Source organism: Neolamprologus multifasciatus, chromosome 1 (genome assembly GCF_963576455.1).
Source record: "Neolamprologus multifasciatus chromosome 1, fNeoMul1.2, whole genome shotgun sequence".
In the NCBI taxonomy this organism is placed as follows: Eukaryota; Metazoa; Chordata; class Actinopteri; order Cichliformes; family Cichlidae; genus Neolamprologus; species Neolamprologus multifasciatus.
The window spans coordinates 18,096,605-18,115,440 of NC_140439.1; the positions used below are offsets into that span (position 1 = coordinate 18,096,605).

General features: G+C 39.4%; 1 protein-coding gene across 1 annotated transcript in view; it reads left to right on the top strand.

The window, feature by feature from the left end:
• The window catches only part of igdcc3 (immunoglobulin superfamily, DCC subclass, member 3), a 70,853-nt gene extending 57,918 nt beyond the window's left edge, over positions 1–12,935 (top strand). Inside the window, exons 9-14 of the mRNA XM_085156797.1 lie at positions 1,609–1,773; positions 2,047–2,235; positions 2,446–2,550; positions 4,342–4,477; positions 4,626–4,836; positions 4,954–12,935. Coding sequence (XP_085012923.1) covers positions 1,609–1,773; positions 2,047–2,235; positions 2,446–2,550; positions 4,342–4,477; positions 4,626–4,836; positions 4,954–5,079 — 932 coding nt within the window. The 3' untranslated portion in view covers positions 5,080–12,935. The remainder of the gene's footprint in view (positions 1–1,608; positions 1,774–2,046; positions 2,236–2,445; positions 2,551–4,341; positions 4,478–4,625; positions 4,837–4,953) is intronic.
• Positions 12,936–18,836: the final 5,901 nt, after the last annotated feature.

Genomic DNA, 18,836 nt, shown 5'->3' on the forward strand with positions numbered 1-18,836 from the left:
TGCCTCAAGTGGTGCCAGTGTCGGCCATTATGCACATGTACTGTTTAGGTAGGAAGGTCTTAAATAATCAGGCCCCATCTTATCTTAATGACCTTGTAGTACCATATCACCCTATTAGAGCACTTCGCTCTCGCTCTGCAGGCCTACTTGTTGTTCCTAGAGTATTTAAAAGTAGAATGGGAGGGAGAGCCTTCAGTTTTCAGGCCCCTCTTCTGTGGAACCAGCTTCCAGTTTGGATTCAGGAGACAGACACTATCTCTACTTTTAAGATTAGGCTTAAAACCTTCCTTTTTGCTAAAGCATATAGTTAGGGCTGGACCAGGTGACCCTGAATCCTCCCTTAGTTATGCTGCAATAGATGTAGGCTGCCGGGGGATTCCCATGATGCATTGAGTTTTTCCTTTCCAGTCACCTTTCTCACTCACTATGTGTTAATAGACCTCTCTGTATTGAATCGTATCTGTTATTAATCTCTGTCTCTCTTCCACAGCATGTCTTTATCCTGTCTTCCTTCTCTCACCCCAACCGGTCGCAGCAGATGGCCGCCCCTCCCTGAGCCTGGTTCTGCCGGAGGTTTCTTCCTGTTAAAAGGGAGTTTTTCCTTCCCACTGTCGCCAAAGTGCTTGCTCATAGGGGGTCATATGATTGTTGGGCTTTTCTCTGTATCTATGAAGCGCCTTGAGGCGACATTTGTTGTGATTTGGCGCTATATAAATAAAATTGAATTGAATTGAATTGAATTGAATTGAATTGAATTGAATTGAATTGAATTGAATAAGGTGCAGAAACCTGCATTCAGCTGAGACTGAAGAAGTCACTTGGATGATGAAAAGTGTCTCCTATTGAAAATGCTACGTCCAGATGAACAGAATCAACTTAACACCCCTAACACTTAACACTGTGTTAGGAGGTTACAGACTGACTGATCTCTGATACCCAACTGTTTTGGATGTTTACATTGGTGCTCCTCTGTCAGGTGGTGTCTAGAAAAGTCCCTACATGCCACTAATGCCACTACAGATGGCTACAATAATGATTACTTGATAAATGCATGTCCATTTATTTATTTTCTTTATCTTGTTAGTATGGTACAATTAACTGTGTATGTTTTTTACTTGTTTTTATGGGGAGACCATTGTAGCACCTGCTGATGTTCCCCTCAGTTGATCTATTAACTGACCATTAAGGGACCTGGGAGACGACTAATAGTATCTCCTGCAATTTCCTCTCCAGCGTGGCGTGGCCCAATGGATTGAGGGCTAGATGTAGATAGTAGTTATGGTTGGATAAATTGCTGAATTAAAAGCAATAAAATGCTTTAACATATCCTGAACAACTCTCCCGATTCCTCCCTCCATCTTCTTATGCCGCCCCTGCAATTCACCCTGAGGCCCAGAGTGATACTAAATTAGCTATTAAATACTGTAAATGCTTTAATAAAACCCACTGAAGTGGGCAGTAAGCACAAGTGCTAATAGAAACATATTATTTTCCATTTTTCTTCCTTTTCCCATTTATGTCTTTCCTATTTTTCTTACAAATCGTTTCAAAATTTGGCTCCTCCTTTCTTTTATTCCCCCTCTTCTCCCTCCACCCTTCTTCCTTCAGACCCGGCGGAGATGGAATATGAGGAGGCTGTCAGTAAGGTCACTCTGCAGCAGATCATCCGGGACCTGGAGCCCTCCACCAATTATACCTTCTATGTGAAGGCCTACACATCCCATGGGGCCAGCAAACCTTCGGACAGTGTCACAGAGAGCACTCACGGAGAGGGTGAGTTGGCGGAAATAAAAAAAAAAAGAGAAATATCAAGACTCCCACAAGATTTGTAGCACAGGTAAAACACATGATTTCACCTTAATTATTGCAGAACATCCATAAAACATAAGACAAATTGGGCTGCTCTCACTGCTTTATATTTTAGAGCTTGTTCATCCTGAGGAAGAAAGTAAAAATATTATTGCTCACATTTTATTTTTCCCACACCTGATCAAATTTCTGATAGTTGTTTAACTACTTTGGCTTACATTTTGTTTTGTGTTGCAGTGCCAGCTCCTCCTTCCCTCTACACAAAGGTGGTGAACGGTAGTGTTGTACAAGCAACATGGGAGTCTTCCTCCAAGATGGGCCAGCCTCAGGGCTTCAGACTGTATTACAGGAGAGCGCACACACCACTGTTCACTGGGCCCATCGCCTTCCCTCGCAACGTCACCCAGTACAACATCACTCATCTGGGTGAGACATGACAACTGACTGTATCATTGCTTTTATTGGTAATTAGCGTCACGCGTCGTAAGCGCTGATGAGCAGGCCTGTGATGCAGAATGGTTTGTTAATGCACTTTAGTGGGTTTACATAGTTGTTTTTGCCAAGAGCTAAAAATATGTGTCACTAACAGCTCGTGGTGCTTAGTTTTGATTGCTTTCTTTGTTTCCTTTTGTTCAGATTCCTCACTGGTCTATGAGATAAAGTTGATTGCTCACAACCAGCATGGAGACGGGAATGCCACCATACGATTTGTTTCTCTTCGGGAGGCAGTGGCCAAATCAGGTGAATTTTTCTTTATCATTTTTTCCATCATTTAAATTACAGTCATGTGGATAAATGTGGATATATGGAAGTGTACAGTCTGCCCACATTTCCATATCACGTTGTCCAAGGACAAAAAAAATCTCAGGAAGAAAGACAGTGGAGAAAAAAAGATTATAACAATACACCTAACAAAAAGGAAAATAATAAACTGAGAATAATAGAAATGCATTTATTGTTTCATTGGAAAAACAAAACTGAAGTTTGAATCAAACACTATGATGTGAATTAAAAAATAAATCAAATATTATCATCATGCACATGATGATGTATGGATTAGTGAGATGGCGCTGTCCCACAGGTCATCTGATTATCTCACCAATGTCTATTTCCAGAGGTGGAGAGGCTTCCCATATGCATCATCTCTATATATCATAGACTACGTGTCCACAGGTTTAATCCTTTTTATATTGATTGATTTTGTGAGCCTGATGTGATAAGTCTTTCTGACAGTATTTAGGTAGGATGAAAAATATTTCAAGAAAAAAAAAAGTTTGCCTGGAAATGTAAGAAAAAAGTAATGAATGGTGTGTCATTCCAAGATGGGTCAGCAAATAAGACAAATCCAAAACCAGGACTCAGGATCTGAATCCCCGAATGAACTGTCAGAGTGGAAATAAATGGTTAAAGGTCATTTGAGAGAAGCGAAGTATCTCTGAAAAACTTAAATGTTTTCTTTATTGGATCTGCATTTTTGAGTTAATGCATTTTGAACTACAGGATTTAATCTTTCAGTGCTGCCAGCGAGAAAAACTAGATCACAGAGGGTCTGTTTGTCTAGTATATTTATTTAGAAATAGTGTTCGCCCAATATTAATGTTGAAAATTGAAAAGTCCTGGCCAATCCTTGGATCTCTCGAGGTGTGCTTTTTGAATACAAGAGACTGATGTACTACAAAGATAAAGAGAAATACAGTTATATCACGCCTTCCTTTGATCTTGCTATAAAAAGTGTATCTTTACTGGGGCTCTCGCCTCTTTCTCTTTCTCCCAATCTCGTATCTGTCTGCAAAGTGCAGACTTTGGCCTACACAGGCTTCATCAAATGATTTCTGCCCTATGATCCTCAGTATGGCGCATATGAGCTGACATACCTGACTCACTTCATCCTCACTAAAAACGATTCGCTGGGGGTTTTTTTTTTCAAGTATTGCTGCTGCATTTCTATCGTTCCACTTTATCTTGGAAGAAGTGGACCTTTAACACAAAAGGTCTGCCCAGTGTGGGCTGCAAGATTCTACGAGCAGTCTGGGGAAGTGTAGTGAAGGCCAAGCAAATCTTGCATCATCTAGCATGCTGTGGGTGTACATCACCAAAGCCCTCCTCCACAAAGTTGTTTCTCTGTTACTTGGATTCCAAGTTTAATCTTTATCAGACTGGTCCAGGACTTGAGGCATGGTTTATCTGAGATGACAGCTCGAAAAACGCAATAAATCACAAGAATCATCACTCAAAATAAGGGCTAAACGTGGTTGGAGTACAGGGTGGATTTGAACTAAATATGACCGTATATCGATCTCACAGAAGAGATGTCTTCACTTGTTGCCACTACCCCTTATACCGCTGCAGTGACCCACCAAATATGGAAATATTTTCACACCGCTACACACTGCCCCACATCAATACGGAGCATGAAAGTAGATTAGTCTCACATAACATCTCTTGTATCAGTCAAGTTGACCTTCATGCCACATAAACAGTCCAAGCTCACCCAGCTGTGATGTGACCGTGTTGTGTGCAATATCTCCTCAGTGTTGGACGGCCCGTGCGACTGTGTGAAAGATGAGCAGGGCAAAACATCCACCACGGGCATCATCATCGGCATTCACATCGGCATTACCTGCATCATCTTCTGCGTGCTTTTCCTCGTCTTCAGCTACCGTGGCAGGTCAGAACTAGCACAACGTGCACATTCATGAGGCAGTTAATGGTGCCAGTGAAATAACTTGCCAATAGTTGCTGTTAAAGGGTCTATTTCTATCGTGTGTATAGAATCAGGCAAACGTTTAATGTGTGCATGTTCGTGTAATCCCCAGATTAATGATGTGTAAGACAGTTCAGGCCACCCCCCAGGCAGGGAACGGCGCTGCTGTGGACTCTTCTTCGTCTTCCCAGGGAGCCTCTGGGCTTAACGGGGCTGCCAGAAGAGAGATGGAGGTCAATGGCAGCGTGGCGAGGAAGAAAGCGGTTGACAGCAATGAGCTCGAGAGCCTTTTCATGCAGCCGAACACAAGAGAAATGTGCATGGTAGGTCCTCAGAGTGAAAAGAGTGAGAAAAGCTATGTTAAAGGAAAAAAAGTATATTCTATCTAAGCTGAAACTAAATGAAAAATACTCAGTCTGATTGTTTGCATGTGTTTTCAGTCTGATTCCTACATGCTGAATAACACCCAGCTGTCTACGATACCGCTGGATGAGTTTGCCGTGGAGAGGGAAACCCAATTCCGAGAGACTCCTGCAGCAGGAGCAGCTCAGCAGGACCAAGGCTAATAATGTATGAAGGCCAATTCACACGACACTGTCCAGTGTCCACGCAGACTTTTCTCTCACTCAGGTTGACAGATTGTTGTTGTTTTTTCAAAGTCGTCATTCCTTTTGTGCAAAGACTTTTTTTTTTTTATAAAGGCGTTCTGGAGGATCTAGGACTGTATATCTGAAGCCCGATGAATTTTTAGTTTTTGTTTTGGTCTTTGGTTAATTTCCTGGTGTTGGGCAGCACCTAAGACAGAGGCCCCAGAATGTCCTTGTTATACAATGGTTTTATTTTGAAGTTTATAAATATATGTATATATATAAATATATACACTATATCTTTATCACTTATATGTCAAAGCGGTTATAAGTTATTGGTCTTATCTCTACTTTTCTGTGGATGTCAAAGACTCCTGCTGCCTACTCTCACCTACCAATGATTCCACCTTCTTGTTCACAGAAGATCTCAGCCTTCTTCCAGGGATTCGATATATTCTGCCTCAGGACTTTGTTTCAGTGATTTCAACAATTTTTTTTTATGAGTTTTCGGCCTTCATGCAGGCGTTAGACTTGGCTGCGTGAACCTTGTGATAGAAAGAAAAGAAAGAAACCTACCTCAGCCGGAATGAATGTGTAGTGGGAAGCTTTTAGGGACTTTACCTTCCCCTGAGCTCACAGTTACTTTACATGCAGAGGAATTGGTTTGGAAGTGACAAAATCAGGTGCCGCTCTACCTCAGATGTCAAAAATCATCTCTCTTCTCCTGCTTGTCGAAGTAAAACAGAAAAAAAAGAAAACAAAAAAAAAGTATCCAACATAAAGCACTTCCAAATGCTGAAATTAATGTTCTACCTCAAGATAACAATGTTAATGTTGTCGCTGTTGTTGTTGTTTGTCTGTTTATTGCATAATGAAAAACCCTCTTTTGGCCCTTTGTGAAGTCCTGGCTTCCCTCTGTTGATGAATATGGTGTTTGTAGATACAGCGTCAGTACCTCATGCAAGCTGACAGACTGATAACATGTTGTACGGTTACAGTGTGTCGGAAATATGTATGAATTATGCTAATCTATTGTAAACCTTTTGATAGATTTGACTTTATTTTAAAGATTGTAATTTCTTTTTTCCACCGTAGTTGCTTCAGTTGAATGACAAGGCTGTTAGAGATACACTGCATTGTTAATGACATCTTAAAGACTAACTGTGCATGAGATGAGATGTCATGTGTTTTTAAATAGATAAAGCTAAATTGAGCACAAATGTTAACAGAAAATGGCCCGTGTCTACGACTAGTTTGGATCATATTTCTGGAAAATCTGCTTATTGGCTTTCTTGTTGGCAGATGAAACCGCTCTCATTTGATCTTTCTCAGTTTTAAGGTCATAGCTGTTTGGCAAGTAGCCTAGCCCTAATTCGAAAATTGTTGTTAACCATCCCCGGTCTCTTAGACGCTTAGATGAGCTATTAAAAATCTAAATTTTCTAACACATGCTATTAAATATATCTTTTTTTTAATATGTAAAAAAGCCAAAGCTTAGAAACAACTATTTGGAAGAGATTTATGTATTAAATGCACGTATGTGCTATTGCTTTTATTTTGTCCTGTTATCTAATATTTAACTGTAGTTTTGACAACAGAGATATGAGAGCGGTATTTGACCTCTGGAAAGAAAGCAAAACAAGCTCTAATTAATTTTTTTGACAGCAGTGTATCTCTAAACTTTTTCTGAATATTTGTGTCAGCATCACCTTCTTATTTTGTTTTCACATCACATTTCCAGCCTCCTTTGCAAACGCAGCAGTAGCCTTTTATTTCTCTTCTGGTGCCCAGTAGACGTAACAGTTGCCGGTTAAGCTCGTTTACTGTTACTCTTCGCAAAACTATACTTGCTGCTCGGCCTCCTTGCTCCTGTCAACGCTGACTATGTGCTTCAGGTGCTTATAATATCTTTGAATGCTGACGAGCACAGACAGAGAGCGGGCTGAGGGAGATGGGTGGTTGTTGGGTAGCTAAACAATTACAGGGCTTTTCTCTCGCCGGCTCTCTGCTCAGTGTTGTCACTTGCTGTACAAGTACTGATTTGATGCATTATGGTTACCTACCTCAACCTTGTTGTTGGCCTTTCTCTCAGGTCTTAATGAAGGACACGTACAGAGTATAAACAATGAACTTAATGTATATATATATCTACAGTCGTGTGACACAGTAAGTATATCTCATGGAAATTGCTAGCTTTTATTACATACTGGAGCAAGCAAAAACCAGGTCATCTTTGAAATAATGCCTGAAGATAACCACTCAACTTTTTGCTGAACAAAAATAGCAAAAGAAGTTAAACTTAAAATCAAATACATCAGAAGCTAGTGTTGCCCAATATAGCAGTAATTACATCATGTAAGCCACCTGCTCAGTTTTAACGAGGCTCTTCACCTGAAAAGCTTCCTGTTATCGGTACCCTAGCAGGGCCTGCTGTGATTTTGCTCCAGAGGATGTATCTGGCTCATTCTCCAGCCTGGAGTAACAAATCTTTGTGCAGCTATTTCTGTGGCGAGTACTTAAAGTCAGAGAGAGGAGCGCTCTAGTACCAGAGAGCCTTTTTGTATTGTGGCTTGTGAGCTGTGTGTCTGTGGCTACTTGTGGTGCGTCTTAGTTGAATTCCCAGGTGGATTTTTCAACTGGTACGCCCCCCTTATAGATATCACCTTTATCTACAGGCATTGTTTCCTAAGGGACCAAATGTTTCCCCCAATATGTCAAAGGATAAATAAATTCACACGACTGTATAATATAAATACATAAAAAATTGCAATTGTCAAAATATGCTGGACAGACAGAGTCAATAGAAACAGACACAACAGGAGGGGGAACATTTTAGGACCTTTATGTTGAGCACTAATTATTTAAGCAGTTCAAGTTCATGCTTAATTTGTAGTGATTGTTACTTTTATTACTAGCACATCATTTTTTTTTTTTGGTAGTGATTTAATTTATGTCTTCTCTAGACATAAATAAGTTTAACTGAATCAAAAGTGGGTGGCACGTACAACTCGACAGCATGTACACAAAAAAAACCCGCTTTCAAACCTCTTTGGTGCATCCAGGTATGGGATACTGTAAACAGTAAAATGCTGACACTAGTACTTTTTTTTATGAAAATGAGCTTGTCATGTCTCTGCTGCCCTAAGTAACTAACATCAGTGTAAGATGAGTGCATTTAATATCAGCAAACACCTTTGATTGAATCCATGGTGTTGAATGCAAAATGCTTCCTGGTGCTACTCCTCAGGCAGCTTTGTGTTTTCCATTCATCAGCCTTAATAGTAAGAAGCATATTAACAGCTTCATTTCTGACAGGTGGCAGGGCATGCAATGGTTTAAAGGTCACAGCATTTGAGTCCAGTGGAGCCAACTAATGCAAAATGACCTGTGTTCTACTTATGCATCATACATATAGTATAGGAGTACTTTTGAAAAGCATGCACCGTCTGGTCCTCCACCACATCCAAACTGAGAGCTATACGTGTCCCCACAAAAACAGTAATTCACCTGTCATTTTAATGTGTTATGCAAACCAGCATTATAGTCAGTCTCACTTTAGTGATCATTCTAGGTACTATGTTTTATGCCTTTTAAATTTGTTTGCATATGCGTATTTCTTTGCATTTCTCTGGTATCTATTTCCTGCATTTAATTGTACACTATGTTGTTGATATCATAACCAGTGCTGGGGGGAAAAAGAAATGGCAACTGTCAAAACAGTAGAACAAATGCTTGACCTAAATGTCTCCTCTGTGTATATTCACTAACTGCAGATTAGTTTCTCTCCGGGACTCCTGCAGCTTTAATCAGTGTTTTCACCTCTGTGGAGAGAACTTTCACAAAGGACATAATGGGTATTTTTTTCTTCCTTACTTTGTTCCTCAGTCCCTTGGTGTCATTTAAGGTTAATGTCCTCTTGCAGGAAATTGTACACCACTGTGGATTTGACAGGCGTTAGTGTCATACGGACGTTTAACCTGATTCACCGTGGATGCGGTGCGGTGATCATCATGTTTACTTGATTAGACTTTGATAGGTCAGGTTGTCATATAGCTGTATAATATTAGAACCTGTGTGATTTATTGGGGTGCTTAAAGCTGTTCTCACTGACTGACTGGTGCTGTAATCCATCAGCTGTGGGGAGCAGATGATTCCTTTGCTGATATGGTTAGTCAAACTGAGGCCTTTGTCTTACATATTCTGCAGTTTTGAGAAGTGTTTCATCACTAAACGCTGCTCTTGTCAATGAGACAGCCTCCTTTGTTCCTTGTTCAAGAATCCTGACCTTTGGTCAGGGAGGGCGTGTGCTCAGGGACTCTCTGATCCTGTGTTATATGCATCTCAGCCGGCCATACAGTTGGCCTACTGAACTTGAATTTCCTCAATTTCTGCTTTGTGCCCAGTTCAGACAGATTCGCTGCAAGGAATGCCATCGTTGTCTGTCATTAAAACTGGAATTGTTATGCTTTTACTGCTTTCTGTGATATACATGGCTGTCGCAATGGTCATAACCAAAGATTCAAACAATGGTTTCAAAATATCTGCAAGTAAGCCCAAAATCTCAGGCTCTGCTCTAAATTCTCAATTTCAGACAGATTTGTCTACTCTAAAAAGAAGAAGAAAAAGACATAGCCGGAGAGACCTGGTATGGTCACTTCAGGTACCATACCAGGTCTCTCCGGGTATGTTTAAACATTGTGTTTGCAAAGGGCAGCCAATCAGAAGAAAGTTGGTAATTGAAGTTTGTACTACGTGTTTCAGACAAGATAAAATTAAGAGCTTCATCAAAGCCCAGCATAAGATAGGTAAGGTTTACTCTGAACCGTACAAAGCTATCCTCATCAAAAATATTCAATTATAAATGAGCATAATATATAAATGACCACTTTAACTTGCTCAGAGAAGGTGTTGGCAGGATAATGGTTATTTAACTGTCATTTTGCCTTTGTTTGGCTCCTCTGGCAGGAAAAGGAACATTTGTCATAAAACAGTTCATCCGCCTCTTAAGCGTACTGAGGGGTGATGAAAACAGGGAGGCACATTAGCATCATGTTACAATTTCAGCATAAGAAATCATGTGACAACAGTAACATTCACAAGGACAATCTAGATTTTTATAAGAATATGCTGCTTTTCTTTACTTTGTATATTAAATGGATTAATTTGGGGGTTCAACTCTGGGTCAGGCAAGAAAAAACAAAAATACAAAAAACATTTTAAATAAGTTAGCTTGAGCTTTAGAAAAATTAGTAAAAGCACCATTATCTTAAATTTAGATGGACCAAATATTTGATCAAATTGACTAAGAAAGTGTTTAGAATAAAAAAACCTTTGGCTGGAGCTGTCATTTCTTCATACTTATTCTACTACCCTCAGGTTCTTAAAAATAAAGCATCCTGGACTGGGAATGTGCAGGGTTTCTTTCACATATGGTGCCAATATGACTCCAACTCTTCATGCTCTTATAATACATTGACTAAACACAGGTAACCAGATCAAGTCATGGGGGTAAGATAGGCTTAGTCTGGCTAGATTGGCACTATATTGTTCTATGGTGTCTGTTATGAGTGTTAGTGACTCTGTGGTTGATCTCAGTGACAAAGACATTTAGGAGACCCAAAATATTAACTTTTTTCTTTTTCTTATTAAACTTTGCCCTTTTTTTAAAAGTCCTTTACATTATGTGGTACTGATTGTTGTGGCACCAAATGACTATCTGAGCTGACTGTAAATTGATTTCCAGTACATTTATCTCTATGGTGTTTTGCTCTGATACACTGATGACTGTATGTGTCAAATAATGCTGAGTTTCAGGATTTTCTGAGTGATTTATACTGTTGTCAAATGGTGGTTTATTGTAACTGTACTTTAATGTTTGATATCAGTATTATATTTTACATGCTCCTGTTAAGAAAGCAGAATGAATTCAGTATGTTTAAAAGTAGAAGGCAGAAAAAACCCTACAGTGAATCTGCATGAAAAACAAAAAGCTGATGTGTTATTTTAGCCCTAATTGAAAATTTTTAGTTAATCCTTATTGGCAACACTGTGATATTTAGTCAAATCATGACAAAAAAATACAAAAAAAATATTGTATTCTCAATATGGTACTATTGATTGTCAGTCTGTTTTGCTGGTGTATATTGATGAAATAGGCTGAGTGACCTTTTTTTTCTGTTGACAAATCTAAGTCTCTCTTGTCCTCGCTGATGCCTGATGATCACCTCATTCTCATCCTGTTCCCACCAGTCATCCTCACATGAGTGACTCAGGCTGAGGTCCTGCCAGTGCTGTCACAGTTAAAGTGAAAAAGGTGTCTTTGTTTTCCTTCACAAAGCATCTGCGATTGAGGACAATGTGTGTTTTATATTGATGTTGTCAGCATGAGCTAAAGCCGCTCAGTCATCATTTAATCAGCTGCTTAAATGGAAAAAAGAGCTCCTGAGTAGGATCTACACTGCAGGTGTAAACCCCAGTGCCAAGCACTGGAGTGAGCAACAGCTTCGTACGAGAAATGCATTGTTAAATTTCCACATGCACAGCAACTTCAACTTGCAGCACTGCAGGCAAAACAAAATTTAGAAAGTTATGTCAATATGATGTTGACATACTAAACCATGTAGGCATATGAATGTGTGTCCTGTTCTTACCCAGAGTTTCTGGTTTCACCAAGAATTTTGTATAAAAGTAGAAAAAAATGCTGATGGGATTATTTTTAATTATTAAACCTCTTAAATGAACTATGTTTCCACGCCAAGGATTTAAACCTCCCACACCTTGTCACCACCTCCAGAGCTGAGAAGTGATTGCAGAGCTCGAGACTGCTCCATCAGTGAAGTTTAATTACTGGGTTTAAAGCCCACAAAACACATTTCCTTAGTACATTAAATATTTACGAATAAATAAGAAGCAAACAGTTCAGAAAAGAAACCTCCCTGATTATTCAGTTTTAATCTGCTTCATCCAAACACATTCAATTTGCTGTCTGGTAAAAATGCATCTTCTTTTACATGCTGATATATTGTCAATATATTGCGTCAAACATTGACTCAGGGCTCACTGTAATCTCTAATCAGAGGAGGCATTACTTTTAAGCACATTTGGCTCATGATGCTTTTTTTTAAATCAACATCTTTTAAGAAATTCATCATTATATAAATATGTTATTATATTTTAATGTTGGTTCTAAAAGCAGTGTCTTTATGGTCCAAGTCTGAACCACGATAAAGGGCACCGTAGGAAAAATCTGCCCTGTAGATTTGTTTCTACTGGCTTTACATGCTGTATTAAAATGTGTAAAATTTCTGTTCTATTCTATAACCATTTATTCCCAGCAGGGTTCAAATGAGGTGCCAGAAGTTTAAAAAGAGTAACTATATGGTGTAGCCTGTGTTACTCACATTTTGTTTAAAAAAAAAGTTGCAAAGGAATAAAGGAGCACAATATTTTCAATTTAGCTCATGATCATGCATAATCATGTCTGTCTGTCCGTCTGTCTGCTGAGGTCACTGCCGATATCTGCTTCTCTCTCACAGTTTACTTCAGGTCAACACTAGATAGTTTTAAAAGTGTTCTCAGAGAGCTGTCATGGATCACTGCTGTATAAAAAGGTTTTGTTTCTATGCTCTCTCTAGAGACCATGTTGGTGCAACTATAAATTGTAATCTGCATACATATCCACATATACTGTATATACTGTATGTGTGTATGTATATGCTTTAAAGGAAAAATAGACCATTTTTAGTGGTTTGTATTGTTTTAGGGTTCATTGTGCAACACTGATAGGAGAAAAAAAACAATAACAGTGATAATAAACTAGCTCTAGTGATAATGAATCCAGAGTCTGTCTTTATTCTGTGCGTGCGTGCGTGCGTGCGTGCGTGCGTGCGTGCGTGCGTGAGTGAGTGAGTGTGTGCACCTGGTGCAAAATAGTGTAATTTATAGCACAGTCGTGAGTTTGCTCGCTTGCTTCCTGCAGTCTGCTGAGATGCAGCAGATCAATCTGGTGCAGGCTGCTTCTCTCCCTCCCCACATCACCATCCTGTTCTCCTGTTCAGCACATTAACTCATGGCCTCCGTGGCCAGACAAAGAGTATTGAGCACCAGGCCCAGAGCTCCTGGTCGATGAAGGGTGGTGCCGGACTTCTAATCACTGTAAATCCCAGTGCATGACTGCAGACAAAGGAAGAGTCCAATATGAATCAACGTCCTCTCTCTTTCTCACTCTCTCTTTAATATGATTCCAATTTTTTTTGTCTGCTTGTTTTTGCTGCTTTTTTTTTGCTAGCATACCTGTTGGTAGTAATATTGTTATATATTGTACTCATGGATGCATCATGAATTCAGCAACATAATAATAAATAAGTCCTATTTATTATTAAATTCTAGAAGACTGATTATTCAATCTGAATTTCTGAGCAGTCAAAGGACATTTTATGCATTTTTGCATCCAATTCTCATTTTTTTAAGTTTGTTCTTGACCTTGGTTCAATTAATTCCTCAGCTATATTTGACCTATTGTATTTACAGTCCTGCTGTCTTTTCTGTTTTTGGGGAGTTTGCACAGCAACTTCATATTAAGTGTGCTCACTTTTCCGTTTTACATTCCACTTATAAGACAACATAAAATGACCCTTTTATAACTTCGAAGGATTTCTATTTAGCTTTCCTGATCCCAGCAAATCATTTAAATAAATCACCTGAGATAATGAATAGGAGTGATGGTGAAATTCTCAGAAAATTAATCATTGCACTTTCTGAGTCATTTGAAGGCGGATGTATAGCTATATAACTATTCAATCTACTTTTTACCACGGTTGCAGCACACAAACCCATTATGTTTATCTTGGAGGAGTCAAGACACCCACGCAGGAACTTAAAAAGACAGCCACATTTCACTACTCTTTGTAATTCAATTCACCTCTATAACAGCCCTAACTATATGCTTTACCAAAAAGGAAAGTTTTAAGCCTAATCTTTAAAGAAGAGAGGGTGTCTGTCTCTCAAATCCAAACTGGGAGCTGGTTGTACAGAAGAGAGGCCTGAAAGCTGAAGGTAAGTATTGGCATGATACAATACTATGAATTCTTACATTACTTTATAGATAAAATTTCAGCACTAAGGGCACCATATCTACCGGCAGTTAACCAAACCCCAGTTTCTGAATGCGCTATGGTTTTTCAAAAGTTTGAGCCTGTATCTTTTTCAACTAATAAGAAGTAATAATTGATCATATGAGAAGCTCTAATACGCTGCATGACATTCTTCCTTCCCACATTATTTAGGAAGCTCTGACTACTATCGGTCCCTCTATCTTACTTCTAATGAACTCTTCACAGTCATCAGGCTGTGCTCCGACTGCCTTCAAACACGCAGCCGTACAACCTGTAATCAAGAAAAGCAACGCTGACCCCAACATCCCTTCAAACTACAGGCCAATCTCTAAACTTCCTTTCATGTCTAAAATTTAAAAAAAAAATAGTTCACCAGCAACTTCAGTCCTTCTTAGAGACATGTGGTGTCAGTGACAAATTTCAATCTGGATTTTTTATTTATCTCCTCCTAACTGCCGATTCTGGGCACCCTGTGGCTCTAGTCTTATTAGATCAAACTTCTGCTTTCGATACGATAGACCATGATATTCTCCTAACAAGGCTAGAACATGTAGTTGGCCTTAAAGGTAATGTTTTTTCATGGTTTAAATCGTATCTATCAGACAGATCCTTCTCTGTCACCATGGGGAAATACTCTTCCTCTTCTGCCCCTGTTAATTGTGGTGTGCCTCAGGGGTCCGTATTAAGCCCAACACTGTTCTCCCTGTACATGCTGCCCTTGGGACTCATCTTTAAAAAACATAACATCTCCTATCACTACTATGCAGATCATATCCAAATTTACTTTCCTCTAAATTTGGATGCCTTGTCCCCACTCTCGCCTTTGTTCGAATGTCTGCAGGAGGTTAAAGAACTCGCTTATCTTAAATGAAAGCAAAACAGAAATTATCGTTTTTGATAGCCACGTTCCCCTGGGCCAGCTAACTGATACAATGGGACTTTCGCCAACCACCTTTCTCATTCTGCCAGAAACCTCGGAGTGCTCATGGATAGTTCTTTAAATTAAACAAGAAAGTATCCACTGTGCTAAAAACCAGCTTTTATCAATTACACCAAATTTCCAAAGCTAAGCCTTATTTACCACATAAAGAATGCGAAAAATGTATCCATGCTTTCATCACTTCTAGATTGGACTATTGCAACTCTCTTTACCTGGGCCTCCAACTCTCCCTCCTTCAGCGCCTGCAATTAGTCCAAAATGCAGCAGCACGCCTCTTAACCAGCACTAGAAGGCATGAGCACATCACCCCTGTCCTCGCTAACCTACACTGGTTTCCCGTCAAATATTGCATTGATTTCAAAATCCTTCTGCTCACTTTTAAAATTCTAAATAACCTGGCCCCTAGCTACTTAACTGATCTCCTCTATCCGTACAACCCAAAGAGATCACTAAGATCCTCCAGCCAACTGCTCCTAATGCAACCAAGGTTTTGTTTAAAAACCAGAGGTGACCGTGCACTACACACTTGAATAATCTCCCAGTCAAAATCCGTACTTCGAAATCAATTCAATCGTTCAAATCCTGTTTAAAAACACACTTGTTTAACTTAGCTTTTGAAACAAATTAGTTTGACTTTCATTCGGCCTGCACTACACCATGTAAATTCAATTTTAAGTATAATTGTACTATTTGTTCTTTGTTCTGCCCGCACTGCAGTTTTATTGTGAAGCACTTTGATGTACACTAGTCTTTTAAATGTGCTATATAAATAAACTTTGACTTGACTTGAAGTCTTTAAATACAAGGTCTAATTATTCAAGTATGTGAGGAGAAAATATGATTCTGGATTTTAACAGGGAACCAAGGAAGAGACACTAATATGGGAGAGATATGTTCTTTCTTTTTAGTCCCTGTCAGTACTCTCGCTACAGCATTTTGGATCAAGTGAAGTCTTTGGAGGGAGTTTTTGATGTAATAATGAATTAGTCCAGCCTAAAAGTAATGAACTAGTTTTTCAGCTTCGTTCTGAGACTGGATGTTTCTCATTTTAAGGTTATTGCACAAATACAAAGAAGTAATCCTACATAGTCGTATATATCTGCTTAATGCACACATTGAAGGACGATTCAAATAAAATGCGACTCCAAGATTCCCCACAGTGTTACTGGAGTTTGAAATGCCATCCAGTCTAAGTACCTGGTTAAACACCATATTTCAAAGATTTTTAGGGACACGTACAATAACCTCAGTTTTACAAATAGGAAATCAGAGGTCATCCAGGCCTTAATTCATGTTGGCTGTTAAACCTGGAGATTCAAGCATTTCTTTTGTTTTATTGTATATCAACAATTTAAAATTTTAAAGTGAGCATACAGTTACTGGATTTAATTTAAACCACTGTCTCTCTGCATACAGGAGCTGCAGCATGTGTGGATGTGAATAGATTTTAAACAGCTGTGTGGAAGATTGCTCTGTGAGAAAGAGAGGATGTTTTTAATCACAGTAGCGAGTTTCTTTTCTCCTTTTATAGAGAGATAACAGTAGAGTAGTTTTCCACAAGTAGCCTTTCTTTCTGTCTCTGTAATGTATACACACACACACACACACACACACACAGTCCAGACTGGCCATGTAAAGCAGTGAAACTTTATCCGTGGCTGGACCACCTCAACTGGGCCCCGGCTGCTCCTGACCCCACTGCTTTTAAAACGCGTTGAGAAAGAGGACCTCGGTTTCCCAGAGAGAGCTGGGTGGGGGCGCAGCTGTCTTCTGGCTACTCACACCGCACGCCTCTCGGAGTAGCCGAGAGAGAGGGAGGCCAAAGGTCACACCAGCCAACTTTTACACCCGCCTACTTCTGATGTTACCAGGGTTTTTTTCTCCTGTTTTTCCCTCTTCTTTTTTTACTGTGTCCAGATTTCCCAGCCGTAACACACTTCCCAGGTGACATCCCTCCTCTCAAGTCACAAATAATCAAAACCATCTTGTCAGCTCCTGTTTCGTTTTAAAACGCTATCCTCCGTGTTTATCACTCTGTGTGTGTGTGTGTGTGTGTGTGTGTGTGTGTGTGAGAGAGAGAGAGAGAGTGCGTGAGTGTGTGTATTTAACAGGCTCTCATTTTTTGTGTGTGAGCCCTTTAGTTAAATTGCTCCAATAAAAAATAAATGTTTCACACTCAAAGTGAAGCTAAGCATCACAATTAAACTTTATAGCAAAGACAATTAAATTATAACTATTTTACTTTCATAACATTGTGTTTTCATATTAATGCATTAATTTCCAGAATAATACAAAACAATCCAAACAAAACAATAAAGGGAGACCACAGTTAATCATGAGTTCAATATAACCTGATCACATTTCATCAGTGACAGTCTTCATCAGACTTTCAGGTACAGAGTAGTCAGAGTTGGCACTTTGAGCATTTTTTTTTACCCGTATGTCACAAATGATCTAAAAATCCACTTTAATGTCAAACCTTTAGCTTTTAACCTCCTTATTGTGGCACAAGTCTGGTTATTTTTCATATTTTTAGGCTTTTTTTTTTTCAGTTTTCTTAACACCTCTATAACTTATAGTTATCTATAACTTATAGTTATAGAGGTGGTGGCGCTTACTTAAACTGTCATAGAGCAAGTTGAAGTGTACACCACGGCTACATTCACATACATGGGTATTTTTCCACTTTTGTTTAGAAAAACATCTCGGTTAACACAAAATGCATAAAACATTGTTTAATGCTATCATGAGCATGCTCAAACAACCGATGCTCATATACACCTTACTGTATAGAAATGTTGGCCAATCAGAAGCCCGATAGTCCGACCTCAAAAAAGAAGATAGAGGTTCGCACTGCTGATGTTGCAAGACAAAATCTCTGGTTTCCGCCCCCACATGCAAATGCAGAAACTGAGTTTAGGAAATACTTCACCTTGAAGGGAGTTTTTCAAAAGCTCAATTTACAGTGACCAAAAATGCCACTTAGTTATAGTTATCGAGGAAAGGCAAATTGCAAAATACCTGTGTAGATGGCCTGATAAACTGGGATGGGAATGATAAGAATTTAGTGATTCCCATTACATTATCATTATTCCTTATCGATTCCCTTATCTGTGGCACAAAGAGGGTTTAAAGCGATCGCCACGGTAATTCTACTTTTGAAACATACTTTTGAATATGTAGAAATGGAGGCTGCAGCCTTACTGCTTATCACTGCTTTTGTTACGTGTTGAAGTTCAGGGTCTGGCTGCTGGGCTGGATTCAACATTCACTCAGTTAACGTCACTGTGGGTTCTTGGCTTGCGCTATCATGCTGTCTGTACAGATGCTTGCAAAGAGCCAAAGTTGTGATAGTAGTGTAATGCAGCTAACTCTGTCCTAGATACAAATTGTACTTTACCATCTCGCTGTCGTCCTTCGGTGCAATCAAAGTAAAAGTAATGTCCATATCCACGCTGTAGACAGTGCCACTGTTTTGGTTCTCCGGCACATGAACTGAAATCAGCAGATTGTAACGCAAGTTGAAGTGGAACCGATAAGAGTCATCGATAGGCAAGCAGACTAACAATTCCAAGGGTTCTCTACAAGAACTGGTTCTGAATTGGCTGAAAAAATGCTAATGCAAAATAGGACACCCTCCCCACTTGGAAGTAGACGCAAAAGCAGAAAGCAGCCACTGTGAT